At 52.7% G+C, this 27,623-nt stretch overlaps 2 protein-coding genes across 8 annotated transcripts in view; both read left to right on the plus strand.

Moving 5' to 3' along the window:
- The first annotated feature begins 377 nt into the window (after nt 1-377).
- On the plus strand, nt 378-23,384 carry SEPTIN3 (septin 3). Of its 6 annotated transcripts, none has more exons than XM_067698263.1 (11): nt 378-1,737; nt 8,788-8,979; nt 11,231-11,359; nt 12,027-12,108; nt 13,743-13,880; nt 15,176-15,293; nt 16,173-16,268; nt 18,158-18,257; nt 19,488-19,539; nt 19,817-19,910; nt 22,065-23,384. In XM_067698263.1, the coding sequence occupies exons 1-11, from the start codon at nt 378-380 to the stop codon at nt 22,128-22,130; spliced, it is 2,427 nt and encodes an 808-aa protein (XP_067554364.1). In that variant the 3' UTR covers nt 22,131-23,384. The 6 variants fall into 6 exon arrangements, with proteins under 6 accessions (XP_067554364.1, XP_067554365.1, XP_067554366.1 ...); XM_067698268.1 differs by lacking the exon at nt 378-1,737 and adding an exon at nt 4,023-4,290 and having other exon boundaries at nt 18,161-18,257; XM_067698267.1 differs by lacking the exon at nt 378-1,737 and adding an exon at nt 4,025-4,290.
- Nucleotides 23,385-25,895: 2,511 nt separating this feature from the next.
- Nucleotides 25,896-27,623, plus strand: part of WBP2NL (WBP2 N-terminal like) — a 36,874-nt gene continuing 35,146 nt past the window's right edge. For both annotated transcript variants that reach the window (XR_010932845.1, XM_067698752.1), the window contains exon 1: nt 25,896-26,001. Coding sequence is in view for 1 of the 2 variants with exons in the window: in XM_067698752.1 (XP_067554853.1) it covers nt 25,940-26,001 (62 nt within the window). In the remaining variant the exon portion in view is untranslated. The remainder of the gene's footprint in view (nt 26,002-27,623) is intronic.

Below are 27,623 nucleotides of genomic sequence, written 5' to 3' on the forward strand. Positions count from 1 at the left end.
CTCCATGGAGTTGGCCAGAGAGGGGCCACACTCAGGCCTGCAAAGGGAGAGGTTTCCTCATGCCGGGGCAGCCTGCTCATTGGGTTCCACCCATTGCTGGAACATTCTTCCACATTCACCTGGTATCTTGGTAGGTGTGTGTGTGTGAGGGCCCATGTGTGTGAGGTGTGTAGGCACGTAGCAGGTGGGAGCTGTAGGAGGGCTGTAGGAAGGGACAGGTGTACTCCACTGAGGACTTGACAGTCTCCCAAACAAGGCCCCTTCAGAGGAGTGCTAGCTGCTAGTCAGGACGGGGAGGGCCAGCACCTGCAGGCTCGAGCACCTCACCCCCGCTCGGCCCCTTTTCTCTGTCGATCAGGGGAAGACGAAAGACCTGGATGGACCACGACTTTGCGATGCAGCCTCACGTAGCCCCAGGTGCTGGAACCTCCTTCTCCCGCAGCCACCTACCGGGGCGCCCTGCCCGCCCCTCAAAGCTCCCTGGAGGGGTGTCGCCTCTCATCCCTGTGCTCAAGAAGACCATCCATCTGGATGCTTTCCCCCAGAGCCACATCCCACAGGCTTCCGGCCGACCAGGCCTTGGAGCTAGGGCGTGGAGTGTGCCCCCACAGGAGACTGGCAAGAGCCTGGCACCCAGGAAGCTCAGCTCCATCTCCCTAACAGTCCGCCAGCACAGCCAGGCATGGCGCTTGGGCCCCCTGCCTTCTCACTGGGAACAGGTGTCTACCCCAGGCAGGGAGGCTGCCACCCACAGAGGAGGGAGGCTGCCTTCTCCTGACTCACCACCTGTGACCCTAGTGCCAGGGGACAGGGTCCACTCCGAGGGCCCAGGTCACCCAGGTCTGGCCAAGCCCAGCAGGGTGCCTGCGGTGGAGAAGCCCCTGGTGAGCTCATGCCTGACCCTGCCTTTCCAATCCCGGTTAGCTCAGGGTCCACCAGGTCCTGCAGGGCCACGCTTGGTGGGTCAGAGGCACCCTGTCCCAATGACCGCCCATGTGCCTACCAGAGCTTCTCCAGGAAGAGGCAAGCCCCGGCCCAGGGGTATTCAGAGACCCCGGCTGCACCTCCAAAGGGCCATCCCTGCCACGGGGCCTGCGACGGCCATGCATCTGGCTGCCCTGGATGCAACGAGGCCAGGCGCATCCGGACATTCATCCACGATGGCCACCAATAGGCCTGGCTTGGCTGTCCACTTGGCTACACCAAACACATCTAGACTGGACACAAGCACTGAGTTCCCTCCTCTGGATAGCAAACTGGGCTCTGCCATGGACTTGGCTAAAGCAGGCACAACCAAGCCACGCGCGGTCACGGACGCGGTGACCCCAGACCCAGAAAAGCTGGGCAAAGCCATAGCTACAGCAGGCACAGGCAAGCCAGATACAACCACGGAGGGTACAGCCAGGGAAGTGGCAGCACCAGATCCAGGCAAGCTGGACACAGCCCTGGTGTTGGCCGGCACGAACAGAGCCAAGCTGGACATGACTACGGGTTCTCTTGTGTTGGACACAAGCAGGCTGGGCACAGCCATGCATTCAGCTGTGCCGGTCACCCCAGACCCAGTCACTGGTGAGACCACACTGGACAGTGTCATTAAGCTGACGAGATCAGACACTGTCACCTACCCATCAATGCCAAGCAGAAGCACAGATGCAGCCCTGGACCATGCTACGGCAGATGCTGCCACAGACTGGGTCACAGCGCTCACCATGCTGGACCTGGCCAGAGAAACCAAAGGTAAATGCAAAGGGCTGGGCTGGGGATGCGCTGGACTGCTGGGGTGTATGAGCCTGGAGCTGGATTACGCTTGGATAGATCTGGGGGACTTTAAAGTCAGAGTTGAATGAGCTGGGAGAAAAGGGAATGGGGTTGAGTGGCAGAACACAGGGGGTGCACCCTGAACTGGGTCCCACTCTGCCAGTCAGAGGTCAGTTTGAGGGAAGCCATCAGAAGGGGGTTTACAGGGGTAATTTGTGGGAGAGCAATTATGCTGAGTCTGTCCTTTAGCATCTTCCATGATTGTTTCTTTGTTCCCTGAAGAGCTGAAATAATTAGGTGATCTATAGGTGAGTCCAGCTTGAAAAGCAAACCACCTACACGAAAATATAGACCAGCACTTCAGTAAGTGGTGATTTGTCTAATAGTCGACACTGCCAGGCTCCTCTAGATGTGAATAGTGATCTCACCCGAGACCTTCTAAATCATCCCCAGTCGGCCTTTCAGGAAGACGGTTGTTGCTTAAAAGGTGCCTCACCTGGAATTTTTTCTCGGTCCCTTACCCCCAGCCCTTTAGTCCTGAAAGGTGAGTTGGGGACTTGTAGGTTGGAAGTCCTACATAGAAGAAAAAACAGGTCAACACAAGGGCTAGAAGTTCATTTGGTCTTAGAGAGGCTGTGACACGCCTGAAGTCGCACAGCTGGTTGATGGCAGTAAGCCAATGGGAACCCAGATCTTGGAATTCTACTTTGGGCAGTCTCATTCCCAACATTTCAAAGGCTCAGAGATTCTGGGTCTGGCAGATGCTTGGAAAGCATCCAGTCCAGTGGCTTAACTGGCGTTGGGGGTTGTCAGCCCCCTTCTCATCGCCCTCTGCACACTCAGCCTGGGGAAGCCCACCCAGGCTCTGGTCTTCCCTCCTCCCTATGGGACCTCAGCTCTCCCTCCATCTTCAGCCCAGCCCTCTCTCTCAAAATGCAGGTGTAGACACCCAGTGGCCTGCCAGACCCCTCTACCCAGACAACTCCCGGGCATGTCTAGAGGCAGCCCCTTTCTTCCTGATTTCTGCCCTCCCTGATCTCACTCCCTCAGCTGCAGGCACCATACCAGAAACCTGGGTATCCTCGTCTTCCTCATCTTTCTCTCTCCTTCCTCCCATCCAGTCTAATTCCAACTCTGTTGATCAATCTCCTCAGTCCTTGGCTGTCTGTCCCCTCCTCTCCATCCCTCTGTCCCTGTGAGGCCACCCCCTGCCCCTCCACACAGCTGCCACAGGGACTCGTATATTTCATGGCAGCACTTCCTGCTTAACAGCTGTTGGTGACCCGCTGTTACCTTCTTTGATAAGTCCAGCTCCTTAGCCTGGCTTCCAAGGCTTTGGACTTCTCCAGCCTCTTAACTCTATATCCCTGTCTGGACTTTTCCCTGCTTTGGTGCACCCGGGAGCTCTGTTGTCCCCAGCACCATGCAGCTCTCGCCTCTGGGTCTCTCCATAGACTGCTTTCCCTTCTTCCCTCGCACCTATATTTGCCTTTCCATCTTGGCCCTCACCAAGGGCCCTCACACCTGCATCCACAGTACCCGGTGGGTGCCCACCACCCTGCACTCACAGTACCCTGTGCATACCCCACCCCCTCCGTTAGGACAGGCCAGCTTTCTGTCTTGACCCACCGGACCCAGAGCTCTTTGAGGACAGAAATGATGACCCTCATTCCTGTCCCCTCAAGGCCTGGCAATATGCTGTCCATTCAAGTGGACTGAATGCAAGGATGATTTTTCTGAAGGGTAAATTGAGGCTCAGGAAAGTTCCTGATTAGCTCAAGGTCACAGGGCTCATCATCCCAGAGCCAGGCCTGGAACCCGGGCTCCTGAATCAGTCAGGGTTCTACAGGCACCCGCGTCTGGGCAGAACCGCGTTGAACCAGCCCAGCATCCCAGCCACCGCGTGACTCGCGCGCGCGCACCGCCTCCCGCAGCTCCCACAGGTCCCCTGCGCTCCCCGCCCCGCCCCGGCCTAGAGGGTAAGAGGCCGGGAGCAGGATCGAGGGGGAGGGACCGGGACTGGGATGCGGGAACCATGCCCCACCCGGAACCTCGAGCCTGCAGGCACAGCGCCCCCGCGCGCGTCCCCGGCGGCCCGCAACCGGCCCTGGGTACCCGCTCCCGTGTGCGGGCGGGAGGGGAGCCGGTGCGGGCGAGGACGCCGAGGGAGGGGGAGGGGAGGGCCCTCGGCGGGGCGGGCGGGTCACGTGGTGCGGGTGGCAGCGGCGGCGGCGGCGGCGGCGGCGGCGGCGGCGCGGCGGCGCGGCGGCAGCAGCATCAGTGCAAGCGGGCAGGGGCAGCGCTGCGCCGAGCCTGCTGAGTCGAAGTCCCGGGCTGGCGCGGCAGCGCGGGGCGCGGGGACGGCGCTGCCGGGCCGCGGGCCGGGCGGGTGGGCGGAGAACGCAGAGGGGCGAGGCCCGGCTGCAGGGTCTGCTCGGCCCAGGAGGAGCCCGCGTCCAGCTCAGCCTTGCAGCCCCGCGCCCTGAGCATCTTCCCGGAGGAACGGAGACAAAGGAGGATTCATGTCCAAAGGTAGGAAGGCCGGCGGCGCCACCGGCGCGCGCCGAGAGGAGGCTGCGGCCCCCAAAGCCCGGCTGGAGATGCTACCCGGGGAGGGTTGATGCGCTGAGGAACCCATGCGCGGTGACATACGCACGGACACACGCACACACGGTGGCACACATCCCAAGATGTACAAGCCCGGAGAAATGCACATATGGAAACGCGGAGAGATACAGAGAGCCCCGAAGAAGCGAGGAGGCACCCAGATGCGCACAGAAAGCTCCACACTGGAGCACACCAAGAAGTGCACACACATGCACACCACGCACAGGTATCAGGACCACCTACAGCCAGACAAGAGACCTGTGCGCTGACACGTAGACCCCTTCCCCCACACATAGGCGCACACTGAGACGGGCACCAGCTGGTGGTCTCCAAGGGAACTCGTTGGCCTCCAGAGGACTGGGATGGAGGCAGGGGTATCCCAGGGCCCTTTGCTTCTGTGAATGGGAAAGTACTAAGGTATCTTTTGTGATTCCTTTTCTGAGAGCCGGAGGCTGGAGCTGGGGTGGACTGGAATTGCCTCTGCGGGTGGGGGCGCTGTTTTGAAGGCGGCTGGGGGCTGAGGAAGACCTGCAGCTCCCCATGGAAGAGCCTCCCCACCCCCTGGATCCCCACTAAGCCAGGGAGGAAGGTGCTATTCTGGAAAGGTCCCCTCCCCCTGCTGCCACCTTCCCAACAGAGGGGTGGGGTCCCTGGGCCAGACAAAGACAAAGCCATTCATTTGCCTGTAAAAGAAAGCACCAGGGTCCTTGCTTGGCACGGGGATGGGGGGAGGTGCTGTTTCTGTGGAGACTAAGCTAGAGCTGAGTGGGGTGGACAATGTCTCTTCCTGGAGCACTGATGGGCAGGTGGCTCCCGGCAGGGGGTGCTGCAGACAGATCCCCTCCTCTCCAGGGGCCCTGAGGGAGCTGGGAGTTTAGGAGGAGCCCCCAGAACCACTTAGGCGGGATGGCATATTTGAGCTACATCCTGCCGTGACCCCATCCTGAGCTCTTGCCCACCCTTGGGGAGCCCCCCTCCAATCCCTGTTGCAGGGGAAGGAGAAAGTCTCGTAACAGAGTCTACCTCCGTGACCGTGGCCCACACAAGAGCCATCTGCTGGGTGGAGGTCAGCTGCTCTGCCAAGGGAGCAGCATCTGAGGGAAGAGAAAAGTGATGGCTCTGAAGTAACATCTGCCTTCATTCATTCATTGCTGAGTGTCTTGTTATACTAGGTTCATTGGGGCACAGAAATCAATAAGACGTGGCTCCTGCCCTGAAGAAGGGTGGGAACTGGCATATGTTCAGTGCCAGGTCATTGATGTCCATGCTTTTGTATAAGCTTCATAGCAACCCAGCAAGGTAGGTACTGTACCTATTTTCCTGAGGAGAACACTGAGGCTCACAGGGGTCATCCAGCTGGGAGTCAAGTATGGGCCATCTGGAGTTGGCATGGCGGGACCAGGGAGCTGTAAGGGCAGAGGATGGAGCTGCAGAATTCAGCTCCAGAGCTGCATTTGTCCTGTGCCCTGGAGGGCTTTATGCACTTGTCAGGCACCCTCACCAAACAGTGGGCCCTTGGGGGCAAGGACCTTGTCTGGGGTCCAAAAGTGTCCTTGGCATTTAGTCTAAAGTTTGGCTGGAGTAGGCTCCCATTTGACAGCCTGTGGGAAGGCCTGGATGGGAGGGATGGGATGGAGTGAGTGAGTGAATGAATGTGATGACTAGGAAGTTAGTCGGGGGCTGAGGCAGCACAGAAGAGAGGCATCCACACGAGATGGGAAAGCAGAAGGTTTCCTGAGGGGTAGCCCTTGGGCTGAATGGCGAAAAAAGAGGACGAGTTAGCCAGGGGCTGGAGTGGGCGAAGGGTCTTCCAGCAAAGGCTGTGACACAGTGACCCACCACAGGTTTGCAGTAATTGTGGCTGATGGGTGGTTGTAATTGCCATGCGGTTGGGAGGGGCAGCTTGCCAGCAGGAGCTCTATGGGTGCTCATAGGTGCTTGATAGAAGAATGAAGGTGAGATCTGCTCCCGTTCTGGACCTGCAGCAGGCCTGCTGTAGCCCCTAGAAGTTGCCTGGGAATCTGGTAGGCCGCCCCCTTCTTGTAACCAGGGTCTGTCTTTTTGGGAATGATCTTTGAAGATGCTGCAGTTGACCGACCAGGGCTGAGCAGGCCATGGTGAGGACACACACTTTATAAAAATACTTACAAAAACTCCCATAAATAAATACTAGACTCACTTTCCAGGTCTGTAAAATGAGGTAAGACCCTGCCTGCCTGACACACACATACACACCGATGGATCTATCTCACAACACAGGTTGTGGAGACCAAATGGGCTGGCTGTAGAGGCATGAGGGAGATGAGCAGCTGGGCAGGGAAAATGGGGCATTGGCCCCCAGTGCAGGTGTGCTGAGTTGGGTCCGGGAGCCACGTGCAGAGTGGATGTGATGACCAGGCTGCTGAGAGTCAGCTGCTGCAGGGCTGAGCCAATCTTGCTGCCTTCTGGGGCCGCCTGGCTGGCAACAGCTTCCTAGGAAGCAGGAGGGAGCCACGCCAGGCCCTGGGGAGGTCCTGAGACTTTGTCAGATTTGGCTGTGCCTGGGAGTGACAAGGAAAGAATGGTTTCCAATTGAGAGAGAGAGAGAGAGAGAGAGTCTTGCCAGGACCAGTGGAAGGACCAGGTGGTAGGGGTACAAGAACAGACTCCTGGCTGGGTTTGGGGGTGGGGGAGGGAGGTACTCCTGTCCCCTCACCCTCTTTCCCATCTGCTGCTCCATCAGTTCTCTCTGTGAGCCTGAGACTCTGCAGGGTAGTAACCGTGAACTATAGGATTCTAGAATGGCAGAGCTGGAAGAGGGCCTTTGGAGAGCGTGGAGTCCAGTAACTGTGCTGCGTAATTAGTATCTGGGGCACCTCCCTCTAACGAGTGCTTTCACATGCACCACTTCATTTCCCCTCCTGACAGGCTGTGAAGTTGAAAGGGACAGGAGCAACAGGGTCTGGAACAGTGAGGCGCTGTGCAGGCGCTTCTAGGCATATACCTCGTGTGCAGTGCTCACTACAGCCTTACTCACGATCCTAACCGGTTTACAGAGTACAGAGGAGGAAGCAGGCACGTGGAAAGGGGGGGTGGTTTGCCCAAGTCCACAAAGCTGGCAAGCAGCAGAGCCAGGCTCTTCCCACATCACCACACACCCCCGTTTTACGGGAAGGGAAATGGAGTTGCTGTATCCTGAAACCCACCCTGGTGGACAGTGGCCTGATGAGGAAACACACAGATTTCTCTTGTATGTGAATATACCCATGATCTGCCAGACACAGAGGGATGTTTGCCTTTCTCCACTGGGGAAGGACTGTGATTTCAGCCTCGCCTTTCTTTTGCTACCCACCATCCCAAGAACACGTTGTGTCATGTCATCTTAGGTCAGTGATGGCCCCTACTTGGGTCTCATCCTCTCCCCAGCAGTCAAAAGGGGAGACTTATTCCCCCTCAGACTCAAAACTAAGGCTCGGAGGGTGTCTGGGGGCACCTCAGGGCACAGACCTCCTTACTTTGCAGCAGTGCTTGTGGAACAGAGGGGACACGGAGGCTGGGAGACAGGAGTGATGCTCACTCTGCAGAGATGGGGTAGCCCTATATGTGCTTCCTCTTTTTTTTTTTTTTTTTAATATTTATTTATATATTTACTTGGCTGCCAGGTCTTAGTTGCGGTGTGTGGGATCTTTAGTTGCGGCATGTGAACACTTAGTTGTGGCGTGTGGGGTCTAGTTTCCTGACCAGGGATCGAACCTGGGACCCCTGCACAGAGTCTTAGCCACTGGACCACCAGGGAAGTCTCCCCATGTGCTTCTAAAAGACAAGCAACTGGATCAGTGACAGGCAGTCAACAGATGTTAGGTCCAGTATCCTAAAAGGTCTTTGCCGTTTTTCTGGGGGAGGCAAGAACTCAGGTCAGAATAACCCCAGACATCTCTCAGATCAGTGGTTCTCAGCTGGGGCACTGTTGTCCCCAGGAGACATTTGTCACTGTCTGGAAATATTTTTGGTCATTAAACTGGGGGGGCTACTCCCTGCATCTAGTAGAGGCCAGGGATGTCACTAAACATCGTACAATGCACAGGACAGCTCCCTGCAATAATTATCTGGCCTAAAATGTCAATAGTGCCAAGGTGGAGAAACCCCTGGGTTAGAGACACAGATGTGGTTCTTAGGAGCAGCGAGGTGCATATGAAAGTGCCCCAGCAACTGGAGGGTCTGGGTACTGGTCCAGATTTTGCATCTGACTTGCTGTGTTCTTGGCAAGCCCCTCCCCCCCAGGCGTCAGTCTCCTCATCTGTGAGATGAGAGACCTGTACCGGATGACATGTAAGGTCCCTTCCAGGCCCAACCCTGTATGATTCTGTATCCAGAGAATAATACTGTGCCTTCCACGTGACCTCTGCTTTCCTCTAGCCCACCCCTCCCACCTTGGCTTTTCAGGGCTCCCGGAGACCAGGACGGACGCAGCCATGTCAGAGCTGGTGCCTGAGCCCAGGCCTAAGCCAGCAGTGCCCATGAAGCCCGTCAGCATCAACCCCAACCTGCTGGGCTACATTGGCATCGACACCATCATCGAGCAGATGCGCAAGAAGACCATGAAGACTGGTTTCGACTTCAACATCATGGTCGTTGGTATGGAGGCCGTGGGTTCCCTGGAGGCCCTGGTGGCAGGCAGCACCCAGGATCTCGATTCTTTCTCGAGGATGGCCTCAGCCCTGGCTTCTCTAGAATGAGCTCTTTCTCGGAGGAAAGATCTCACTGTGCAGATCACAAAGGCCTGAGCCCTGTCTCCCCACAGGCTGGCTGATCCAAGGGTGGGAGCTGTGGGTGGGTGGTCATTGTGGCCCCACCAACACCTGGCTGTGCTCAAGTTGCCGTCGTGTGTGTGGCACACGGGGGGCATCACCAGTGTCCTCCCCTAACTTTAGGAGCTGGGGGAGGATCGGATGAAAGGTGGTCTTCTTTCTGATCTTTTGTGTGCTTTCAAGCTTAGAGAGAATTTCCAGGACACTGGTCACTAAGTAGGGTCACTGGGTCACAGAATGTAAGAGCAGAGGGGGGCCTTTGCCTGACCTCAGTGAGATATTCTCTCTGTTGCTGAAACTGGTATCTGGGCATCATCCTTCTTTCCTCCTCCTTTATCCCCCAATCCAGTCAATCATCAAATACGGTCAGTTTTACCTGGTAAATATCTCTCAAGTCTGTCCACCTCTCTCCATCTCCACTGCTACCACCCTAGGCCGAGTGGATCTCTCCCCTGGATTACCAGGGCCACCTGACTCAGTGCTGCTTAAACGTAAGGAGCTAGGCCAGAGTGTAAATCGTCTGGAAAGTCTTGCTGTAAAAAACATCGGCTAAACTAAACATTGTGCTTGGTGACATAAGTTGATTTACTTTCTGGTGCGAACTTCTTTTTCTCCCGATTCTCTGTCTCCTGTCTCCTTCAATCCATTGTCCACCAGTGACTGAATAATTTTTCCAACCTGCAAAACTCAAGTCGCACACCCTACTTAAAATCTTTTGTAAGTTTACGGGTTTAAATTCCTAGCCTGGCTTGGCACTACCTCTCCACTGCTCTCTTACCACTTCCCATGTAGCATTCGATTCCTCCCTTACAGGGAACAGTTCTCCTGGACTTAACATGCTCTTTCCTACCTCTTAGCCTTTGTGTATGCTGTTCGCTCTCTCTAGAACCTGCCCTCCCAGCTTCTCATGGGTCATTTGAAGTCATTCTTAGGTTTTAGCTTAGTTATTGCTTCTTCGCAGAAGTCCTCCTTGATCCCAGAGAGACTGGATTAGGTTCCCTTTGGCATTGTCCGCTTATGTTTTGTCTCCCTCACACCCAATGGCTCCTTGAGGGTGAGGATGATGTCTTGTTCACCACTCTACCGCCCGTTCTAGCAAGGTGGGCCGCTTCTCTCCCCGGCAGTGCCTGTGGCATTCGTCACGGGTCAGTCACTGCGCGCAGTCAGTACCGAGCCCAGAGGTAGCCTTTTAAACATATTAGGCACGTGGCTACTGCCGGTTGATCAGTTGGATTGAGAAATGGACCTTATTTGCCATCCCTGGTCTCATCCAGTTCCCTCCCTCCCCACCGTCCTATCGGTAAAGAGAAACTAAGGCCCAGAGGAGCAAACATGGCTGGTCCAAGGCTTCAGGGAAGAAGCACAGTTGAGTCTAGAACCTTAGGCTCCAGCCCCCTGCCGGGCCCATTTCCTAATATATGACAGGAATGCTCTAGACCAGCACACCTCAGACTTTATAGCCCATTTGATTCATCTGAAGTCCTGTTAAAATGCAGATTCTGATTCATAGGGCTGGGGTGGGGCCTGGGGTACCTCATTTCCTACAAGCACCCAGGTGATGCCAAGTGCCATTCATTAGTTGCCAGCCTTGCCGGTGTGATTCTGGTGCATGTTTGAGAAACACTGCTCAGACCAGTGGTTTTCAAATATTTTTTAGTGTGGAGCTCTCCCTTGGAATGAAATCTTCTGCTGAACTGTAGTGTCAGTATGCAAAGTAATTCTGTCTTTACTTTTAGTATGATTAAATATTAAAAACTTAGGTCAAGCAAAAACCAAACCAAACCGAAAACCACTACATGAGACAAATGCAGAGGTTGTTCCTTTCCCAGTGGTCCTGGGGCTCCAGAAGGAGAGAATGTGGAATCCAACTAACATTCCCCCAGGTCCTTCACCAGTAAGTAGGAAACCGTTCCCACCCACCTGCTCTCCCTACTCAGCCCCTTGCCTCCCCAGTGAGCCGTCAGTCAAGGGCCTGGATCACAGCTCTAGAATTCTGTAAGCTCAGGGGAGAGGTACTAGGCTCGGCGGGTGGGCATGGGGTCTCCCTGCCTTCTCATCCTCCTCCTGTCTTGCTGCAGGTCAGAGTGGACTGGGCAAGTCAACACTAGTCAACACCCTCTTCAAATCCCAAGTGAGCCGCAAGGCCTCCAGCTGGAACCGGGAAGAGAAGATTCCCAAGACAGTGGAGATCAAAGCTATCGGGCATGGTGAGGACCAGGCAGGGACCCCGATGGGCATTGTTCAGAGGAGCCTCTGGCAGAAAAGGGAAAGAATGGGGCTTCTTGGAGAATGAGACAGATGAAAGGCAACCTCAAGACAGAATAGAATTAAGCCCTAAACACGAGGGAGCCAACTCCTTAGACTGTAAGTCCAGGAAAGGGGGTGAGGGAATTAGAAAGGAATGAAGTAGGATTTGAGCTGGATGACAAAGGCTGGGTGGATTTAGACAGGCAGAAGGGGTAAGGACGGCATTTCAGGCGCAGGGAACAGCATGGACAAAGGTGTTGAAGACCCTGAACTCGACTTTTCCAATAATCAGTCCTTCAGAAGGAAGGAGCCCAGCTCCCCCCGGGCTGGTAGGGGCACCTGGTGTCAGCTGGAGGAGTGATCTCCCTGGTGCCTTTTTTTAAGAAATTTATTTATTTATTTTTGGCTGCGTTGGGTCTTTGTTGCTGCACACGGGCTTTCTGTAGTTGCGGCGAGCGGGGGCTACTCTTCGTTGCGGTGCAGGCTTCTTGTGGTGGCCTCTCTTGTTGCAGAGCACGGGCTCTAAGCACGCGGGCTTCAATAGTTGTGGCATGTGGGCTCAGTAGTTGTGACGCACGGGCTTAGTTGCTCTGCGGCATCCTGGTGCCTTTTCTGTTCACTCCTCAGTGATAGAGGAAGGCGGTGTCAAAATGAAGCTGACTGTCATCGACACGCCAGGCTTTGGAGACCAGATCAACAATGAAAACTGGTATGTCTGCCTGTGAGACTTCCACCCTAAAGACTCTGCAAGGCAGATACGGAATGTGGCGCAGATTCACTCACACTGAGAGCCGTCTGCGCCCTCCCTGCTGAGGGGTTAAGCGGGAAGGCTTGCTGAAAGAGCGGAGGGGCTTTGTCAGGAGGTGAGGGAGGAGGTCCTCATGGGGCCCAGGCATGGGGATGGAAGGGGACAGTACAGAGGGAATGTCAGCTGAGGGATTGCCTGGAGATGGGAGTGGATCTGTCATAATAGGCAGGAGAGGCAGAGCAAGGGGAACTGGGGTGCAAATCCAGGCTGACCTGAAGGCTATGGCAGGGAGCTTGACCTGAGAGCCAGATGTTGTAGCCCTGGACAAAGAGAGGATGGGTGGAAAACAGGAGGAAGGGGAGTTTCCATGGAGAACCTTTGCCTCTGGGAATCCACAGAGCAAAGCTGCAGTCAGCGTCCCGCCAAGAAGGGGTGAAATACACTGCCCAGGCATAGACGGAAGGGTCGACTGTGAAAAAAAAGCACAACGTAAGAGCTGTGAGTTGGGTTTCATTCACTGTCTCACTGAGGACTGTAGCCCGGGAGACAGACTCTCAGATGGTTCTGAGGACCTGCTCTGAAGAGGTGGGCGAGAGGCAATATATGTGTGATTTCTGGCTGGGGGATACGGAGAGTCAAGCAAACAGCTCAGCAAAAGGCACGTCACGAGGATCAGATATCTCAGTTAAGATTTTAGTGTTTTTCTAAGTAGGGGAAGGTGCAAGGATTTGGGTCCATAAAATTTTTTTTTTTCTGAAATACAACTATCTGAGGGCCTGTTTTCCCTGTTTTCCCAAAGTGCAGAGAAGCCTTATCCTGTTTTTTGTCCTGAATTCCTTTCAGGGTATATTGTAGGTCAGCGACTGCAGTGACTAATGACTTAATCCTTGTAGAACCAGATGGCAAGTGACATTCCCCACTTTACAGAAGGTGCCAGGCAGAAGTTTGCTCCCAGACAGGGATGGTGACAGTTGTCCTCTGTGAGGGAGCTGGGGTCTGCCCCAGACAGACAGGACCACTCAGCAGCACACCTAGGAACTGGCTGTATTGATTTTAGAGAAGTGGCTGGTTGCCTTCTTTTCTGGCTATACACACACTTCTGGACAGAGAAGGGTTATTATTCATTGTTATCAATGAATTGTTGCCATGACTGAGTACTTTCTACGTGCCATTGCTCTGTTAAGTACTATACCTGTTCTTTCTGATTCTTCTATGAATCTCTCCAGGCACCTATTGTTACTCTCTTTTTACTTAGGAGAAAACAGCTTCAGAGAGGGGCAGAGATTTCCCCAGAGCTGCCCAGATAATAAGTAATGGATGTGGGGAAAGTGTGCGCTGCTGTCGGGAGTGGGATGGGGTTCTGCAGGGTCCCTTAGCCCAGTCAGAGAGCTAGGTCCCCAGGGGAGCTCTGCCCTTGATCACAGGGAAAGCCATCCATGGGAGGCCGAGGGATAATAGTCAGCAGGTAACCTAGACCCACCAGGGGAGGTAGGAAATGAGATGGATGTGAGGGGACTGCTTCCTGACCATGTCTAAGGTGAGCTCCCAGGTCCTGTCCTTCTAGGACATCCATCTGCTTTCTTCCCACCCCCCAGCTGGGAGCCCATTGAGAAATACATCAATGAACAATATGAGAAATTCCTGAAGGAGGAGGTGAACATAGCCAGGAAGAAACGCATCCCTGACACTCGTGTCCACTGCTGCCTCTACTTCATCTCCCCGACGGGACACTCGTATGTACCAGTCCCACCCCCATTGCTGGGCCTGGCTTTAGTTTGCATCATCTGTGCCCAACCTGTAGTGGGTAACCGTTACCTGGACTCAGCTGGGGAGGGCCAGATGGGCCCCAGTGTAGTCACAGTCCGGTGACTCCCCACAGTTTCTTGCCAGGAGAGTGAAGCTGACCGTCAGCCCCTGCGCCGCCCATTGGTGTTCTGGCACCGTAGCACGACTGTGCCGGCGGACAGAAGTTGGCTTATGCGCCCCAGATGCTCCTCATTTGTTCAAGAGATACCTGCTTTGCACAAGCCTGGGGTCAGGGGCAGTAAGAAGGGTGAAATGGGGAGGGGCTGGGCTACTGGATTGGGGCTGGTGTTTGCGGGGGGAGGTACCCAGCTGTAGGCATTTGGAGGGCGGCCAGCCCAGCATGAGGAGCCAGGTGTCTAGAGATGAAGACTGGCAATAAGCAGGGCATGCTGGGAAGTCTGGTTGTTGAGTATCAGGCGGGGCTCCATGCTAGGGAGTACCAGGAGAGAACGGAGCAATCCAAGTAGGCGAGCAGAGGGCGGGGGTCTCGTGATTTATCACTAAGCCCAGCTTAGTTCAGTTCTTGAGAAGATGGCACAAGCAAGGCAGGCCCCCAGTGTTGGAGGAATCAGATATTCAGCAGGTTTTCAATGGAGGAGCTCAGGAACTCAACAAAAAGTTTGCGTTATCCCTCCCTAGAACCTGGACCCAAGGTCAGAGCAAGCCAGCAGATGGCCTGACTGAATGAGTCCCCTAGACTGCAAACTAGAGCCAGATGGGGGCCCCAGAGTCCAGAGGAAGCTGGCCCCGCAGATGGGGGAGGGGTCAGGCCCCCAGATGGAGCCCTGCAGGACTAACTGGGGGCTGGGAGGAGACCTGTCAAAAAGTGCTGTCTTGTAGGCAGAATAGACACACACATGTAACCGTGACACAAGGACGTTTGGGTAGGGACAGCAGTCCACAGCTGTCCCCAGGAGAAAGAAATCTCAGGTCAGAAAAGATGTCGTGAAGGCGTGGTTTGAGTGGGGCTTAAAGAAGGCAGGATTTGCATGGGAACCGAGGAGGAGAAAGAGAGGTGGTGGACCGTGTGTGGGTGGAGAGTCGGGGTCTCTTCTGCACTTTGAGTTGGTGGATGTGTGTCGGATAGGAAAGGGAGCAGCCTCTTGGCCTCAGCCAGTTCCCAGCCCAGTCCTCCTGTCGCAAGGGTGCCCCTGGAATGGTGGCAGTGGCTGAGTGGGGGAGGGCACGGTGGCTCTGACACCCCACCTTCTCTGGGCCCCAGCTTGCGACCTCTCGATCTGGAGTTCATGAAACACCTCAGCAAAGTTGTGAACATCATCCCTGTCATTGCTAAGGCTGACACCATGACCCTGGAGGAGAAGTCTGAATTCAAGCAAAGGGTGAGAAGGCCCCCTCCTCCTTTTCCTGTCCCCATCCTTGCCTTCCCCTCTTCTGGTCCAAGCCCTCTCCTATCCTTCATTATTATATCCACCCTCTACCCCGCTTCCCACCCAGCCCCTACTCAACCATTAAAGAGGCTGGACTGGTGGTATCTGGGGACCAACAGTGAAGAGAAGTTAGTGCAGCTCCAGCCTTCTTGCTGCCCTCCAAACTTACCTGCAAAGACCTCTGAACACACAAAGCACCATGAGCATGAGAAACCACTCCTCACTGTTAGGCTGCTTGAAGGACTAATTAACCAACTGCCTGCTAGTCCTTATTGTTATTTTCCATAAGCTCTATCCTGTGTCGGACACACAGGCGACGGGGTTGGGGAGACGCAGAAGAAGTATAAAGACAGTTGCTGCCTTTAAGAAACTTACAATCAAGTAGATTACTGAAAAGATGCTGGGTGGCTTCCTGGAGGAGGAGACTTAAGCCGAGCTTTGAAAGAGGATAAACAGAGAGGCTGGGGGTGGGGGCGATGCACCTCTCTTCCCTGCAAACAGGAATATAACAAGTATGGCATGAGCACTGCCCATGTGGAATCTGTTCCCAGCTGTACTGCTTGTCTGAATCCTAATCTTACCCTAAGGTGAACAAGCTAGACCCCCAGACTCTTCCTCATTGCAGGCTGGGGTGGGCTATGGTAATTGTAGGGTTGGGGCTCCCATATGTTCAGGATCCTCCTGCTGCCCAGGGCCTCAGGGTTCAGAGATAACTGGATTATCAAAGACTGCATTCGTCCCTCCGACTTCAGCATGCACACACTTGCACACGCGTGCACACGCACACATAGCCCTCTCTCCCCTTACCATGCTTCTCCTCCCCACCTCTAGGTTCGAAAGGAGCTTGAAGTAAATGGCATTGAATTCTACCCCCAGAAGGAATTTGATGAGGATTTGGAGGACAAGACAGAGAATGACAAAATCCGGGTAGGTGCCTGGGACTCTGTTCATCACCCGGATGCCCGCCTTAGTCCCCCTGGGATGTGGGTCACGTGCCACTTCTGCATTGCAACCTGCTCTTCCCTTTCCATACTCCCTGCCCCACCTTGCCTGACCCAGACCAGAAGTGTCAGGGGAGAGGTTGAGGACTTGGGGCGCTGGACAGGATTGTGAACCCTGCACCCAGGAAGCCAGTGCTCCGTCCATCCCCAGACCACACGAAAGCCTCTCCTTCCCCCACAGGGCCAAGTGAAACCAAGGTATGGGGTGATGGAAGGGCACAGGCAGGAAAAGCTTCAGCCTGGGGTCCAAAGTATCTATACTCTACCAGAGCTCTGCTTGTCAGTTTCCCCTTCTATAAAATTCAGAGGCTTATAGGCTTTTTTTTTTTTTTTTCCCTAGAAGAACCCTTAAAAAAATTAAATGTCAGACAGACTCCAATATGTAAAACACAAAAACAGAGCTGCTTTGGCTAAGTGACACAGGCACAGCCCTACCTTCTGAGCAGCCCCTGGGGTATTTCCTGGGATTTTTTTTTTTTTTCTGGCTGCGTTGGGTCTTCGTTGCTGCACGTGGGCTTTCTCTAGTTGTGGCGAGCGGGGACTGCTCTTTGTTGCAGTACGTGGGCTTCTCATTGCGGTGGCTTCTCTTGTTGCGGAGCACGGGCTCTAGGCGCACGGGCTTCAGTAGTTGTGGTGCGCGGGCTCTAGTGGCACATGGGCTTAGTTGCTCTGTGGCATGTGGGATCCTTCCGGACCAGTGATCAAACCCGTGTCCCCTGCATTGGCAGTCGGATTCTTAACCACTGCGCCACCAGGGAAGTCCCTCTCCTGGGAATCTTAAGGTTTCATGAAACCTGGCTTGAAAACCACTGACCTATGTGATTTCTAAGATCCCTCTCAATTCTAAACTTCTACTATTCCATGATTCTACATCAGAATCCTGAGTTCTAGTCTGAGCTTTTCCATTAACCACTGTAACCTGGGACCAATCACTCATTTGCTTTGGTCTTGAGTCTCCATCATCAAGTGTGGTAACCTGGTAGAAGCCCCTTACCTGATGTAGTTGAGACAGGTAGTTGGTCAGTTAATTGAAAAAATCAATTGAAGTGAAGAAGTTATTTTAAAAATGAAACCTATTTATCTTAAATGTTTATAAAAAGTGTTTTAATACATTCACTAAACATTCTTTTCATAGAGAGACAAGGCCTCTTCTTTGAAGGTAAGTCCGCTCTGAATGCAAAAGCAGCTCACCTTTATCAAGTCTTTCTGAAACATTCAACTTAATTTTCAGAGAAACAACTCTCCACACTGATATGTCCTCAGCTTATATAACAGTTAATTTATCCAATTGCAACAACAAGTACACACCAGGCAAAAAGATTTGGGAACAGATACCTGGTGGAGCAGAGGGGCCTACGCACATCAGAAAGCAGCCTTTGAGCTCTGGAAGCTCAGCGGGTGTGGGCCTCTGCCAGTGGGGGAGACGGTGTAAAGCTTCAGTTACTTTGGCAGTCAGTCTGTGTAGGTGTCGTTTAAGAAGTCTGTCTTTCCTGGCTATCTCACAGGGTTGTTGCAAATCAAACCAAACCTGATCAAGCGCTGGAGAGCGTGAAGCGTTCTCCAATTGTAGGGAAGCTGACTTACTGAGGTTAACCTGCTAGGCACGGGGAGCAATCGGGGTTGGACCCAGGCCTTCGGACTCCCAGTCCAGTGCTCTTTTTAAGAGACAAGAGCCTTGCCCTTGCCATCAATGGGATCACTGAATGAGCTTCAGAAATGTGCCGTTCAAGGCTAGAGGCCCGGGACCGTACTCCACCCTGCCCTTGGAGGCCCAGATGGTAGGAGGATGACATGCACATGTGTCTGGTTTGTCAGCAGGAGAGCATGCCTTTCGCTGTGGTGGGAAGTGACAAGGAGTACCAAGTGAATGGCAAGCGGGTCCTCGGCAGAAAAACTCCCTGGGGGATCATTGAAGGTAATTCAGTGCATCTTCTTGAAGAACTGGCCGCTGGTCAATTTTGCTTATTTATTAAGCATCTATAGGTCAAGGCACAGTCCTAGGATGTAAGATATAAGATGAATGTCAGCCAGACCCTGCCGTAAGGGGCTTACAGTCTAATTGGGAAGATGAGGCTCACAGGCAGGAAGCAATAAAAGATGGATTTAGCACCTGACCGGGAGGCACTAGCTCGAGGGTCAAAGGAGTTCAGAACATGGAGAGATTATAAGGATCGGAATAACCAGAGAAAAGTTTTCACATGAAAGGAGGCATGATCTGAAAAACTCTTGAAGGGTTGTTCAGATGTTGCCATTTTCATTTTATTAGGAACGGTGTGACCTTGAGAAGGTCACAATGATTCTGAAAGTTCTCAGAGAATCACTTCAGTTGATCACATTCATTATGATACCCCTCGGAGGGGAGCAGGGTAGGCGTGGCCGTTCTCAGAACATCCGTCCTGAGGCACTTGAGTCTCAGACAGGTTAAGTGTCCTGTCCAAGATGACATGACTTGTTAGTGGTGAACCTTGGATTTTAGACCCAGATACTTTGATTCCAAAACCAGGTTCATCCCATTATATCGTGTTGTCTCTCATTTTTCTATGACCCTTTGTGGGGATTTTTTTAAAAATAGCTTTTTCTCATCATCTGCCTTGCATCATGAGAATATCTGCCCTACCCATTAGATTGTGAGACAAGAGGGTTTGTGGCTTAATCCTCTTCTGCTTCCGCAGTCTTTGGCAAGTGATTTGCAAATCGTAGGCACTCAGTCTATGTTGAATTAAATTTATCAAAAGCCATCGTGACCTTTTTAAGATGGCGTCGTTATTTTCTGTGTGTGTTACTGTCTTCCAATCAGATTATGAGCTCCTCAAAGATAGGAATTGTGTCTTAGGCCTTTGACAGGTTTCTTAGACTCCCTGTGTATTAGTTTCCTTTTCTATAAAATGGGCAATATAACAGTGCTTATTCCACAGAGTCTAGAGTAGTATTGTGCCCCTGTAGCTACTTAATGAATACTTGTTCAGTGAGTGAAATCCAACGCACTGAAGTGCCAGGATGAGCACACCTCTGAAAGGGTGACCATAGCCTGACCCGTGGCTCCCTCCTGAATGCCTCCATGACCTGAACAGAAATTCACCGGCTGGTGTTGCAGCATTAGTGAAATGACCACCTGTTTTGTTTTTGTTGTTGTTGTTGTTCACAGTGGAAAACCTCAACCACTGTGAGTTTGCCCTGCTTCGAGACTTTGTCATCAGGTAAGATGCACCCCTCCCGTCAGATGGCAGGTTTAATTATTTGGGGTCTGGAGGCCGTCTGTTCAGATCGACTTCCTCAGTCCCCAGGTCTCTCTGAGAGAGCTTTCTGCTCCAGTCCCAGCTCGCGTCTCAAAGGAAAAGGGGCTCAAGAGGTATCATGGGCTCTCTGGAGTGGGTCCAGGCCATGGACGCGATGTGTGGACCTCAGACGTGGGTCCCCTCTTCCTCCTGCCGCCGCTAATCACATCCCTCTCTCTTCTCACCCTGTGTCCTTCAGGACCCACCTCCAGGACCTCAAGGAAGTGACACACAACATCCACTATGAGACCTACAGGGCCAAGCGGCTCAATGACAATGGAGGCCTCCCCCCGGTGAGCGTGGACACAAAGGAAAGCCACGACAGTAACCCATGATGACCCTTTCTCTGTATCATCACACATACCCACTTCTCCATGCACACACATCTCCAAACCACCACCAACCACCTTCTTCCTTTCTCTCCTGTCCCACAGGCCTATCTGGTAATTGTGGAGCATCTTGTCTACAGTGTGTGTGTGTGTGTGTGTGTGTGTGTGAGAGAGAGAGTGTGTGTGTGAGATTGTGTGTGTGTATGTGTGTGCGCCTGTGCAGGGGTGAGGTATTTTTACTGCCCTCCCTGGAAAGTCCCTTGTAAGTTTGGTTCCTCCATGGCTGTCCGTTATCTGTCTCCTTTCCTGGTGTCCCAGAACAAAGCCGTGTGCCTCACTCAAGTTCTGGGGGAGGTTTCATTTAAAAATGATGGGAGCAGGTGAGCCACAGGTAATGCTTTCTTACCTCTGAAACCCACCTGCAAACAGGGACTGCAGAGATTCGCCAAGGACAGTCTGTGGAGCTAGACCTGGGAGGGGACGGGGAGTTGATGACTTAACCCTCTCTGTAAGTCCGGGTTGGTCTGGGGTAAGGCTAGGACTATTTGGGAAAAGAAAGGTCAGGGGAGAGCAGAGAAGTAGCCCAGAGCTGGGCTCCTGCAGAAAGAAGTAGTACCTAGAAGTGGAGGAGAGAGCTCCACCCTTTGGTCCGTGTCGCGTTCACTGTCCGAAAGCTACTACCTGTCACCACCAAAGACTGCTTGCTTTCCGCACTCCCCTTGCCTCGCTCCCCTCGGCTTCCACTTTCTCTCTTTTCCCCCCTTTCCCTCCTTCCTTCATTCTACCCCCTCTGACTTTTCACTTCTTTTTACCCTAATCCCCTTTAGCTTCATTTCTATATTTAGGATTGATGCCCAGTCTACTTCCCAAAACGACTTTAGGCCACTTAAAATAAAATCATCGCTTAAATCACAGGACAGTACAAACTGAGATTTCAAGAGAAATTGGATTTATAGAGAGGCATGGGAAAGAAAGTTTCTGCGGTCGAGCGCTGAAAATGGCCCCGAGCTTGTGGGCAGCCCAGCAAAGGAGGAGACACAGCGAGTTATGCGGTGCCCACTGGTTAAAGAAGCACATGTGCTGGTCAAGTGAGACAACCTGTTTTAGGCATTAAGTTCTAGAAGAACTGAGTCTAAAGTATCAAGAACAATATACAGTATTTGTCTTCCTTGGTAGTTTGGCAATTTTAAACCACACCTCCCTTCTCTCCATCAGGATTCTTCCTCCTTAAAGCTGGCTTCTGTTTTTCTCTTCTTGTGTATACTTGACCCCCCGCCCTTTACTTCTCTTCTATTCTCTCTCTGTCTCACTGTCTCTCTCATGTTGAAGCTAATTGCATTTTTGTCTGTCTTTCTCTGCTTTTCCCCAGTTCCTCTTCCTGACCCCTGTAGACATTCCCAGTGATAGCCACAATCATACATGTAGCCTTTTCTTGCCTTTCCCTTCAGCCCTGTATTTATTAATGCATATATTTCCCCTGTTGTTTTACAAACAAGTTACTCTTTCTCCTATAGTCTGTAAGGTGGCTGAAATTTGGGGCTGGGGAAACAGTTTAGCCTTAGGCAAGGGAAAACAAGTGATACAGTTTACAGTAACCTCTTACAACCTCCTGTTCCATCTCCTGGTCTAACCCTAGGTGTTTTACTGGTCCCCTGCAGATCCCAGCGTTGATAGTCCCTTATCACTCAGGTGCTAGGAGAACACATAGACTTAAGACCAAGATTCAGTGGACCAGGAGAAAGAGGCAGGTGATCTGTTGCCAGTGGCCCAAAACTCATGGTCACAGTCTTTCCTGGAAGCACCTTACCAATCCAACCCACATCTTCCCTCACCCACAAAGTTATTCGAGGCAGGATAGAAGAGCGGCAGGGTCAGAGCCCAGAGGTTGCTACATTTCAACAGAAGAGGGATCCCTGGCTTATATGGAAACGTGGGACTAGACACCTCGGCCTAGCGGGGAAGGTCTAGGGGTGAGGGGGGGGCATTGGAGAGGCTGAGTAGGAGACTGATGCTTGGCGCCCCTAAATCATGATCTCAGCCTCCCTGGAGAAGCTGTTTTATATGTCTGCTGCCAGCTGCTGGTCTCCACACCCTCAACCGTTCTCAACCCCCCCGCAGGGAGAAGGCCTCCTGGGCATTGTCCTTCCACCTGTGCCAGCCACCCCCTGTCCCACTGCAGAATGAAGGCCATTTCAAGCGCCGCTCCTCCCTCCATTCCTCTCAGCTGTTATTGCTGCAGGGCCACGCCCTTTTTAGTGCTGTGTGTGTCCAGCCAACACCACGGCCCCTCTCAGCCCTCAGCCGGTGGGAGGGGCCGGCTGCCCCTTTAGGACAGTTGCTTCTTCCATTCATCCAAACCACCCCTCTCCTCCCAGTGGAATGGAGTTCTCGCCAGCACTGCCCTCCTCCATCATCTGTGTCAGCTGGTCCTAGCCCATCTGTAGGGTGAAAGAGCTCACCAAGAGCTCCTTCTGCCCTTGCAAACCCATACCGGCTACTTGTAACCATCTCCAAGGGAAATGGCATTGTTCCCTGTCCATTCATCTGCATGAGCTACTCTTGGCTTCCTTAGAGGGTCAAGAAAGCAACTTTTCTGCTTGTTGGATTTGTTGACGTCAGCTGTGTGAGCCCCAAGGTGGGACGAGGGTGCCTCCTTCATTGCTCAAAGCTTATTTATAAGGGTGGGTCACTACAGATCTGGGGGAGCAAGGGCTAGGATCACTTTTGAAAAAAATCACTGCTTGTGGCTGGCCCGGAGGGTAGTCACACACCCTCCCTGCCCCATAATGCAGCCACTTAGGGAGCGTGGCTTTCCTGAGACATTCCTGGAGTTGACTTCCTTATCCTCAAACTTTAAATAAGAACTAAATGCACACACAAAACTCCAGAAAGTCACAGGATGTGAACTCTAGGAGGAAAAAAGCACCCTTCTGTCCACTTAGCAATAAGAGGGAATCTCTTCCCACCCACCCTGACTACTCCACCCCACCCCCTCCCCCACTCCGTTAACGTGAGTAATGAATCAGCCTGGCCACAGTTGGTCACTGTAGGCTAGTGGAAAATCCCCAGTGGAGGGTACAGCCCCGCATCAGATGCATGAATGTTTGCGAATGTCGGCTGCCACCGCCCCACACACTGTGTCTTTATGGAATACCCCTTGCCCACTGCCCCACCATTTCCACCTGGACACAACTTGCTCAAAGGCTGGTGACTTGTGGGCCATTCATCTACAACCAAGTCCTGATGGAGCAAGAGGCCCAAGCCTAGGGGATGCAAGAACGACCCATTTCTTAAATGTTACCAGTCCCAGCCAACCTTTTGGTGACATTATGATTAATTTTCCCAATTGAAAGTAAGCAAACAGACACTCAAACTGGTTGTGTAAATGTTGCTAGACTTTATGTGTTGTACAACTAAACATTGCTGTTTGAACAATAACTGAACTGTGTTTTATTTTTGCTCCTCAATCCTCGGCCAAATTAGCTATTACATCATCTCACCCATGTGTGGAGGGTGAGACAGGGACCATCTTGGTAAGAAGTAGACACAGAAATTAGAGATGGAAAACTTTTTGTGAGGTCAGTTCATTTTCAGTGGGCATGAAGTTGGACCCCTGTCATTATTCCCTGGAGTTTTGTATCCAAAGTGAGTGATGGAGCTATCACACTTTACCTTGAGGGATGCTATGCTCTGCATAGCCTGTCTCCTCTAATGGAAACAATGTCTATTTTCATTCAATTAATTTCCTAGCTTTCACCCTCCTTTTTCCAGAAGGCATAAAACCAAATCTAGGAAAGGAGTGGACCTATCTTGCCTAGAGACCTGCCTTTTTTTTTTTGCGGTACGCGGGCCTCTCACTGTTGTGGCCTCTCCCGCTGCAGAGCACAGGCTCCGGACGCGCAGGCTCAGCGGCCGTGGCTCACGGGCCCAGCCGCTCCGCGGCATGTGGGATCTTCCCGGACCGGGGCACGAACCCGTGTCCCCTGCATCGGCAGGCGGACTCTCAACCACTGCGCCACCAGGGAAGCCTGAGACCTGCCTTTTTTGCAGTGAAGACTTTTAAGAGCTAAACTTAAAGCACTAGCTTGTATTGTCTTTTTCAAACTTAAACCAATCCTTCCTCTCTGTGAGGTTCACACTGTCTTCTATAGCCAGCAAATAACACAACTCTACCTGTATATTATCTCTCTGAATTTGAATGTGACAATCATGTGCAACTGTGTTTGGGTCCTCAACATTCTGTAGGGTGAGCACAAGGTATAGATGAATGGTGGGGAGTCAAGACGAGAGGAAGAGAGGTCAGCAGGCCCTTGGAGTCATTCAAGTAAAATGATGACTGGAACTAGAACGGCAAGGCCACACCAAGATGGAGGGAAGTGAGATTTGAGTGACAGAGCAGTGTGGGAATCATAAAATATCACAGCTGAAAGAAACCTAAGAGTTCTTCTCGTTCTTCCTTCAAACAGATATGGAAACAAGTCTAGAAAGCATAACCATCTTGCCCAAGGTTGTACACTTAGTTACCAAGGTAGAACAGGGCCTAGACCTCAGTGCTTGTTCCCCTGCTTCACGCCATTCCTATTGTAGTCGTGCTTTAAAAGTATATATATATCTGGTGGTCCAGTGGTTAAGACTCCGCATTCCCAATGCAGGGGTCACGGGTTCGATCCCTGGTCATGGGAAGATCTTGCATTATGCTTGGTGCACCCTAAAAAAAAGATTTTAAAAAAATACATATATTTCTGAAATCAGCATACATCTTACAACTGATGTCCGTTTATTTGGCAACTTTTTTTCCCTTCAAGTTACACTTTAAAATAGTGCATTTTACAACTGACAACATCTTAAAGTTGATGAAATATGGTAGGTGGTCCAGAAGATGTTAACATCTTTCTGTTTGAAGCCCTCTGGTGCTATTGGTGAAGTTTAAAGGAAATAAGAATACATACAACATTTTAGTCTTAAAAGCAATTCTGGTGGGCTTCCCTGGTGGCACAGTGGTTGAGAATCTGCCTGCTAATGCAGGGGACACGGGTTCAAGCCCTGGTCTGGGAGGATCCCACATGCCGCGGAGCAACTAGGCCCGTGAGCCACAACTACTGAGCCTGCGTGTCTGGAGCCTGTGCTCCGCAGCAAGAGAGGCCGCGACAGTGAGAGGCCCGCGCACCGCAATGAAGAGTGGCCCCCGCTCGCCACAACTAGAGAAAGCCCACAACTAGAGAAAGCCCTCGCACAGAAACGAAGACCCAACACAACAAAAATTAATTAATTAATTAATAAACTCCTACCCCCAACATCTTCAAAAAAAAAAAAAAAAGCAATTCTGGTATAACGTATCCCACCTGATCTTCACAGTCACCCTTTGGAGGAGGCAGGGCAGGTATGATGCGTACCACAGAGACAAAAGGCTCTCTCCATCTTGGAGCTGGAACAGACTCACACAGGGTCGAAATTCCCCCTTTGATTTCCTGACCCAGCAACGCACCCTTTCCTGGATGCTGCCTCACAAGAAATCGGCTCTGATCCCAGGCTTTCTTTGGTGGAAGAAAGTTCTGCTCGCCTTAGGAGAGGTGAGGAATCGTTCTGGACCCTTTCTCCAAAGGGCAACAGCTTCCTGACTCAGGCCAGGGAAGGCGTAGGAAAATTCCACTTTTAATTTTGATTCCCAACAGGACCAATTCAAGTTCATACCCGTGGGCAGCGGGGCAGCCACATAGGGGCCAAGACGGCGAATCGCTGTCGAGGAGGCCACTCATCACTCACTCCTCTGCGCTCCGGAGGTGGAGTCAACTCCCTGGACCCTCCCCCTTCCCCATCAGGGCTGTCTCGACCTTGACTCCGTCTGGTCCTCTGACCAAGGCCCCTCACGTGACCAGCCGCCTCAGTCCCTTACGCCATAATCTCCGCCCTCCCCTTCAGAGCCCCACCCAACAGCTTGGCGCAGGCCCCGCCCCTTCCCATCTGAGGGGCGGCAGGAGCGGCCCTAGGGCAGGATGGCAGTGAACCGGAGCCACACCGAGAACCGTCGCTGGGCCCTCATCCCCTTCGGCGAAAGGTGCGTGAAAGGAAGCCTGCGGAGCTGTCAGAGGAGGCAGCAGATGCACGGGGAACTGGCGGCTCGCAAACTCTCAGCGCATCAGACTTTCCCGCCTTTTCCGCGTGCGCAGCGGGCGTGGCTCCGCCCCGACGCTAGGGCGCTTGCTGCCTCACGGGTGTTCGGAATGGGAAGGCGTCAGCGGGGGCCGTTGCACGTGTGAAGGGCGCGTGCTGCCTCAGAAGAAAGGTGGAAGTGCAGTGGTGGGAGTGGGGAGTCGCACCGACCCTCCGGGTCGCTTGCGGCTGCTGTTAGTGCGCTACCTTTGTAGAGTGACGGGAACAAGGTGCCAGGCTTCTGGGAGGTAGAAGAGGCATGAGTGTCTTTGGAATCTTTCTGGAAGGATCCCGAACTGTCAGGGGCCTCTCCTCACTCTCAGAACTTCGAAAAGCCCTCTCTCGTCTTCGCCCCAACCAAGGAGATGACTGGTCTTACTTTTTTCTAAAGATCAGGACCGGAAGAAGACGCGTCTAGGAAGAATGACGCTCTCTTGCCTCCCATGGCGGCCTTGGGGTTCGCACCGATTGCTCTGTGTGGTGCTAGCGGTGACCACCGCTCGCCCCTCTCCTCTCGCCTCTGTCAGGCTCAGCCCGGAGCCGCCCATTTTCACCTCCCCACCTAACACCTCGACTCTGCCCCGCTCCCCTCCTTCATCCCCCGCCCCCATTTTTCCAGAGGCCTGCTCCAGCCCCCGGCACTTCTTAAAGGTGCTCCTCTCTGCTCCGGTTTGCCCTCGTTTTCCTTTGCGCTCGCCTAGCAGTGAGACTCTGAAGCCCAGGGCTGTGCTCAGGTGAGGCAGAGCACACCTAGGTCGCTTTGAATGCATCTGTCAGGAAGACTGTTTAAGTCAGTACCACACGCTGATGTCCAGATCTTTTTTCTATGCTTCCTTCCCCAGAATATTTTCTTGACAGATTTATACGCGCCGTCAAGGCGGTAGGTTCTCCCTTGCCCCTGAAGGACCGCTGCTGTTTGTTCAGTTTTGTAGTAGGAGATGATTGCCCACCATTCTGACCGCGTGCACACTGGCCTAGAGAACGCTGACCTGTGTGCCTGTGGCTCTGTGCCTTGAAGCCACTTCTAATCTGGTGTTCGGGTGTCTTCTCATTCAGGCTACGAGTCTGTCTGTCTGTTTTTCTGTTTGTGTGCTGGAGGCAGGGAATGACGCATGGTTTTAAAAAATTGTAACATATACTGATTTTATGGTCCTTTGATTACCTTTGTGGGGTCCCTTGTGTGCTCTTGAATGGTTAACCATAGCCGAGCACTGTGCAAGGGCTTTATAGTTATAACTGCTCTATCTGCAATAAGGATCAGTACTAGTTTCCTCCTTTCACAGGTGGGAAAACTGAAAGAGAAGTAATTTGCTTAAAATCACATGGCCAGTGCATGTGGGAGAGCTCTGAACTTAGGTATTATGCATTCACTTCTCTACTCTGGCTGCCCCTCTAAAAGGAAAAGGACTGCTTCTCTTCTTTCTTCTCAGCAAAGAAGTCTCTGTAGGTGCTCTGGCTTCCTGGATAAAAACCACTTTAAAGAAATAGCTTGAGAGGGAGAAGATTGGTTATATTTTGACTTCTCTG

The sequence above is a fragment of the Pseudorca crassidens genome, chromosome 11 (assembly GCF_039906515.1).
Source record: "Pseudorca crassidens isolate mPseCra1 chromosome 11, mPseCra1.hap1, whole genome shotgun sequence".
Taxonomy (NCBI): domain Eukaryota; kingdom Metazoa; phylum Chordata; class Mammalia; order Artiodactyla; family Delphinidae; genus Pseudorca; species Pseudorca crassidens.

Bases quoted from the DNA above. Each gene is read 5' to 3' on its own strand.
- SEPTIN3 (XM_067698263.1), top strand. From the start codon at position 378: ATGGACCACGACTTTGCGATGCAGCCTCACGTAGCCCCAGGTGCTGGA. The intron at 1,738-8,787 runs GTAAATGCAAAG...TTGGCTTTTCAG, and splicing joins CCTGGCCAGAGAAACCAAAG to GGCTCCCGGAGACCAGGACG. The intron at 15,294-16,172 runs GTGAGAAGGCCC...CCCCACCTCTAG, and splicing joins AGTCTGAATTCAAGCAAAGG to GTTCGAAAGGAGCTTGAAGT.